This window comes from Megalops cyprinoides, chromosome 6, assembly GCF_013368585.1.
Source record: "Megalops cyprinoides isolate fMegCyp1 chromosome 6, fMegCyp1.pri, whole genome shotgun sequence".
NCBI lineage: Eukaryota > Metazoa > Chordata > Actinopteri > Elopiformes > Megalopidae > Megalops > Megalops cyprinoides.
The window spans coordinates 13,633,275-13,640,100 of record NC_050588.1 but is presented as its reverse complement, the minus strand read 5'-3'; the positions used below and the strand labels follow the sequence as shown (position 1 = coordinate 13,640,100).

The window sequence follows — 6,826 nt, the reverse complement described above, 5'->3', positions numbered from 1 at the left end:
ATGAAAAACGAGGCAGTTCGGTAGGGAACTGGCGAACGTGAAAAGAAGGAAATAAAGCGGCAAGCAAAAAGCAGAGTCTTAAGCGATTGTTACAATCGATGAGAGGTAGATAGCTAATTACGTTAATGTTACACGTCTCGCAAAGAACATCGAGGTTTATTGTTTATCTTAGAGGGAAGCTCGAAGGTCTTTTATAGCAAACTTAGCTGACGTTAGCTTGCTCACTGGCTTTCTTCCGCAGGGTTTTCTCGCCTACGTTTCGCTTGTGGAGCCGATCGAAAATAATTACACAGAACATCTTGAGTTAAACAGGAAAAATGGCTTGTATTTCATCGTTTGACCTGGATTCCACTTCTTATTTCTGCTTGTCCTCCTCGTCTAGTTTCTGCTTTCTTTCTCTCCCTGTGGCATCCGTCGTAACGAAGCATACTACTCAAAATAAGCCTGGTCACCCTCAGCGAAATGACACCAATATGAACGCCGCGATCGCCGGGAACAACATGGATGATGATGTGCACTGGGTTACGAAGAGAGCTAGCCGGTATGTCACCCTGGGTGATTGCTAAACGAAAATGGACATTCTGGTGGCTGAAAAACCGAGGAGTGGGGTGCAAATTACGGACAATGGTCTGAACTGCAACCGAGGACCAGGTTAGCTGTAACTGCATGTTTAGGTAGCTAGCTAGCGAGCTGTCATAGTATTATTTTCACAAGGTTGTGAAATCTCGATAGGTGGGGGGCTAGTTAGCTATCAAGTTAGCGAGGGAGCTACGGAAGAAATATTTATTTTATTTAACTAATTCAGAAGGAGTATATCATATTTAGATATCTGTATATTTTTTATTTTTGCACTCGTAACGCTAGCTATCCCCAGTAAGATTAGCGGGATAGCTAGCTAGCTAACTTGATTTTCTCATTTTTATCCCGAATGCACGTGCCAGCGAAACATATGTGGTCTATTTTTTTAAAACCAACTGTAGCCACTGCTTGGGTCTTTTGTCAGTTTCCTTAGGGTTGAATCTAAAAAGTCAGGATGTTTAGGGGTATCAATTCAGAGGGACTGTATTCAAAAGAGGACGCTTCGCCGGCTACGCGAGCCGGCCTTAGCGTGACCTCCCTCAGACATAGTAACCAGGAGAGCTCGTGGATTGGTATTCTCTCCGTGGTTTCTAGGCCTGCGATCTCTTTCTTGCAAAAGTATTTACCGGGAAGATCTCGGACGTCTCCTCCGTCAGATGGTGTATCTGGCTGGGTAAATGGAGACATTAAAAGAAACTTCAACGGGGAAAATGCGTTTTTACAACAGCTTGATTTTATGCCTGCTGCCGAACACCATCTTACCTACCTACACTACCAGCATGAAGCTGCTGCTGGTTTTGGCGCTTCGACGTCGGAGCCTCTCAGTTGGCTGAGCGCTGACTCTCTCCGAGAGTTAGGAATTCACAGTAATGCCGACTTGGAAGTAAATATGAGACAGCAAACATCTCCAGTGGGATATCTCGCAGCAGTGAAAAATTTCCTTAGTCAAGTTTTGGTGAACGCAGTTTCAGTGCAGGATGTAAGAAGTGCAGAACACGGGCAAGGCTTAGGCAGGGACGGTTGGCCGTCAGACTCAGTAGCTGCGCGAGTAAAGAGCAACTGGTGGTGGGGTGGCATTTGGGGATCTGATGACAGTTCCCAAGGATGGCTGTCAAATTTGTCATGGAGAGCATGTTCGGGGGCATCAGCTCAGCATTGTGGACAAAATGACAGCGGTAGCCACTGTCAGCACGCAGAGACTGGTGCTGCGGCCGGCGTTGCCAAGCCAACCGAACTGTTTGAACAGCGCGACTATGGACAGTCAATGCACGTCGAAAACGCTGGACCCTCCTGTCACAAAGGACAGCCAGATAGCAGTAGCTCTCAAAGGGCCAGGCCAGAATCTCTTCCGAGCACAGAAAAGCCTCTGTTAGATTATCAGCCTATTTGTCACCACCTTGTCAGCGCAAGAGCTGCCACCGCCTGCAGTGAGGTGGCGGTTCTTACCCCAGACCAGGACAATGGCTACTCTAGTTTGGAGGAAGAGCACTCAAACTCCAGGATGCACATAGTGGAGCCTCCCTGTCCTGAGCCGGGCTGTTCGGAGGCCAGAGAAGGGACTGAGGAGCCAGTGCGTTCCGGAGAGGGTAGCGAGAGCGAGGAGGCAGGTGCGGAGCTCCCAGATCTGGAGACCGGCTCCGTCGGGAGAGAAGTGGGAGAAGAAGAGGGATCGGAGAGCTCGGACCTCTCGGACTCTGAGGAGGACGCGGAGCCGGAGACCCCGTCCCAGCCCTTCCTGCAGACGCCCATGTGCCAGAACAAGGTCATCGCCTACATCATGGGCAGCCCCTGCAGTGAAGACAGCGAGTCAGAGCCCGGGGAAGACAGCGACTGGGGCAGCGAGGACGACGACGGCTTCGACAGCGAGGGCTCGTCCGACTTCTCCGACTCGGAGGACCTGAACGAGGAGGAGGAGGAGGAGGAGGAGGGAGAAGAGGGGAAGGAGTCAGACACGGAGGAGGCAGACGCCGAAGTCGAGCGGCTGTGGAACTCGCTGTGCCAAAGCAGGGACCCCTACAACCCCCGCAACTTCACCGCCCCCCTCCAGACGGCGCCCCGCCCGAGCGCTCCCGCCGTGGAGCCGCAGCGGGGCGACGGGGCCCGGGCGGAGACCCCCTCCACCCCCGCCTCCACCCCCCTCAGCTCCCCGTCCTCCTCCCCCAGGCCCCTCGTGCTGGAAGAGGAGTCCTGGGAGGAGGCCAGCGAAGCGGACGAGGCAGAGAGCCTGAGGCTGTGGAACTCCTTCAGCTCCGCGTCGGACCCCTACAGCCTCCTCAACTTCCAGGCCCCCCTCAGGACTCGAGAGGCAGCGAGAGGCTGCGGTCGGAGGCCGCCCCCCTCGTCCCGCCGCGTGAGGCTGGAGGCAGAAGAGCGGCTCGACAGCGGCTTCTCCGAGGCCGCCCCCACCTCAGACCAGATCGGCGCCAGCTGTGCCAAGCTGAGAAAGGTCAGTCGGGTTTTACCTCCTATGGATAGGGGCACAGCATGTGTAATCCTAGTGGAAAATAGTGATTTGAACAGTCTTGGAACCATCACATTATTACCATTGGATCACTAGATTGTCAGAAATGGTCTGAAGCAAAAATGGTATTTCACTGTTTCAAAGTTTTATGAGTCAAGATGTACTGTATTACAGATACTGAATGTGCAGTCATATGCCTTCTCACTCAGTTTCACTGAATTGACCATGCCCTACATGGCTTAAAATACATTCTTTTTAATCTTGTGTATTTGAGGTTTATGTCACTGGCATTTGACATTAGTTTTAGGTTCACTGGAATTGGTAGTTGAACATGACAAGTCGAAGGCCTTGATGTGGCTGGTTTGTACATACTTGGTACATCCAACTAATTTCCTGGGGTTATTTGTTGAAATAGAATTACCATAGTTCTCTCAAGTACACAGACCTTAGTAATGTCATTTGGTAGCCTTTGAGTGTTATTTCTGTCTGTGCTGAAGTAAAAATGTATTTACAGTGATGTAACAAGCAGCTTGTGATACATTTTGAAGGAACATAGTTCTTTGTTCCGGATAGTACATGGTTAAATGGTTGAACGGTTGAACCACAGGGCAGCTGTAAATAGGTCCAAGACGGGGGATTGAGCCACTGTTCTTTCACCTGTTGTAAAACGCAGACACCAAGTTCCCAGAGATGCACTTAAAGGATTTGCTTTAGTGCGTGTGTGTGTGGCAGGGAGCATGCGCTCAATGCCAGTACTCGTAACTCAGTGCAACTGCAGACTATAGAAGTGATGTAAAACCATGCAACATGATTTCCCATCACTTGTTATCAGCTGATGCAATGGTTCCATCCCCAGGGTCTCCAGGGAGATGCGTGCACTCCTAACCACTAATTATCACGTTCAGGGGCTACGTGGAAGTATCGCTCCGTTTCCTAATGCCTCCTTGGTTAGTCATTAGTCTGGCTGCGAACGTGACTGGCTGTTCACATTCCAGGAACTGAGAGAAGCCATCCGTATGCCCACGACTTATTTTAACAGTTCCGTCTAGTTCTTTTTTTTTTTTTTTTTGCCCCCCCCATTGCATTATTCACGGATTATTAGCGGAGATCTAAGATGTTACTTGGCAACAGCGGGAGAAACTGGAAGAATTCCAATCTTGTGCTCCGCTGTCCTTTTTGCTCACAGCACTAGGTCATTATGCCCTCCCCCTGCATCCGCAGTTATCTGGAGCTCAGCTTCGCTTTCATCTTCAATAAGAACATCCGAGCATCAGTCCCCGCTGTACGTTTCAATTTGCTCCAATTTAAGCCGTTCCACATCAGCTATTCCAATCAATTAGACTGTCCCTTTACGCTACCTATTTTAATGCTTTTTTCCCCCAATTCTAAGTAAGGTTATTGAAAATATGCTTCAGGGAATGGATATTTATTTCAAAGACTTTTTAGAGGTTTGTGTAACCCCACATCCAGTATTAATACCCGACGATAAATTCTTTTGCTTTGTTACACGGGGATATATGTCCCTTTTCCCTGTTCTCTAATAAATCTGGATGTAAAGCTGTAATTGTATCTTTCGGAAATTGAGGAAATCAAACCCTGTTTTTTGCGCGAACGGCATTCCAGTCAGAATGTGACATCGCATTAAGTTCACGCTGTTCTGCATGTGTCCCCAGATGACAGGAAGGGTGGGAGGCATTTGGCACTGCAAGCAGGATGGACACCTAGTGGCCCAGTCCCTGTAATGCTGCCAAATAACCTCGATTATAACAGAAGCAGTTAATTAGCCACTGTGTTTACCTGAAGAAAGGTGCATAAGTCATCCTCACGTCACAAGCTGAATTATGCTATCCAGTACCAAAGCATGTGCCATTCCTCACTTTTCAGATGTGTGCGATTGTAGCTGTAGTGTGTGATGCATGGGCGTGTGGAACTGAAACTTAAACTGGGCTTTGAAGCTCGTAAGTGACCTGTTGTTCTGTGTTTTCTGTTCCTCCGACAGGTGAGGTTTGTGGAGGAGGTAGAGGAGTTCTATGCCAGCAGTGACGAAGACCGGCGGGGCCCGTGGGAGGAGTTTGCCCGCGACCGCTGCCGGTTCCTTCGCCGCGTGCAGGAGACAGAGGACGCCATTGGCTACTGCCTGGCCCCCACCTTCCGCCTTGTGATCTTTGAGAGACTGTACCAGAGTTGCTGAGTGTTACTTTTTTGTTGTTTTGATTTGTTTAATTAACATGAATTAATAACAATGGGGAAAAAAAATCTTCGTAGATTCATTCAGGGTGACAAGAGGCCAGAAACATACCGGTAGCTCAAAGTCTAAGGGCTCATTAGTCATTATCCAAGGAAACTTGCCTGAACCAGGCGAACATTTCACTTGAGTTGTATGTTAACAGTACTTCTCTGTGGTGATCTGTGGTGTGTTGACCGGAATCCGGAATGGTATATGTTCACAGCCCCCACCCTCACCCCCACCCCACTTTGTGTGTAGCTCACACTGCTATAATACTGTCAATCTTTTTTTATTTTCCTTTTTTTAAATAACCACCTCTGCTACTCTGTAGAAACGATCCAGGCAACAACCTCTGCATTCTATTTCATGCTAAGTTCATTTAACCTGTTCTTCACCCCCCAGTAAAAGGGTTTACCACAGGAGCCAGAAAATACATATTGCGGGATGTGACACTCCTCATTCCTGCAGGATTAGTCCAGAGCATGTTTTTTGGAGTGGAAACCTCACTTGTCCCAGGGTAGGTATTGGGGTTTACAAGACCACTCTCTGCAGATGAATAGTATTGGTTTGACTGTTGGTAGGGCTCAGGCTCTACCATACATGCACTACCATAATTGGGTACTAATCCTGTCATTTTAATCTAAACCGTACTGGCAGAGTATTGGGATCAAATGCAGTGGCGCGAGTGAAGACTTCCCCATTGCCTTCAACTGATAAGGTGATTAATTCGAGAACACCAGATGTATTTATAGTTGTATTAACTGTAAAGCCAAAGATGAAGCACTTGCGGAATCCCAGAAACTATACTTCTTATTCCTCAGTATTTTAATGTGCGGAAAGCAGGGGAGTGTGGCTCCAGCCTTTCACAGTAATTAACTTCTCCCTTTGTAGCTCGGCTCTGCTTAAATACGAACGCGCTATATATACACGTATTCTTAGCCTGGGTTCTGAGCAGAGCTTATTTCATCATCTATTTGTGTGCGTGGGTGATTATCGGTAAGGGGTCTAAGTGACTTTAAAACATTTGCATGAACCTGTTCTTGAGAGTCCCTCATTTTCACCCTTAACAGTCACATACATTTAATTCATTCTTCTGTGTGGTACTTGCATTGTGATGGTATATATATCCAGGGGACTTGTTTCGCGGTCTGCCATGATTGGAGCAGACGTGGTCACATGGGGGAGACCTCCAGCGTGAGGTGGACTGAAAAAGGAGCACACCGTTCTGGAAACCTTTTAGTCTTTAGGAGATTGATATGTTTGAATATTATCGCAGCATAAAACTAATTGATGTTGAGTCAGTACTATTACATTAAATTGTTTTATTTTTCTAAAACACTTAGAGGTTTAGTGCTTTTGCATCCATTGAAATTGTGTGGCAGAAAGTACAAAAAAAAAAATTATGTCTGCTCTTGAAACATGCAAATTTCAACTGATATAAAGTACTAATAAAATAATGAAATTGAAAATATGTTGTCTCTTTTTTTCTTTAAGTTAAGAGTTAAAGAATTGGAAAGAATTTACGCTGTACTATCCAGGTGTGTCACAACCACTCCCAA

At 47.4% G+C, this 6,826-nt stretch overlaps 1 protein-coding gene across 1 annotated transcript; it reads left to right on the top strand.

Annotated features, from left to right (window-relative positions):
- The first annotated feature begins 8 nt into the window (after positions 1-8).
- LOC118779717 (protein phosphatase 1 regulatory subunit 15B) lies at positions 9-6,581 on the top strand. Its single transcript, XM_036531927.1, has 2 exons — positions 9-3,025; positions 5,040-6,581. Exons 1-2 carry the CDS (start codon positions 1,034-1,036, stop codon positions 5,229-5,231), a joined length of 2,184 nt encoding a protein of 727 aa, XP_036387820.1. The 5' UTR covers positions 9-1,033; the 3' UTR covers positions 5,232-6,581.
- The last annotated feature ends 245 nt before the right edge of the window (positions 6,582-6,826 follow it).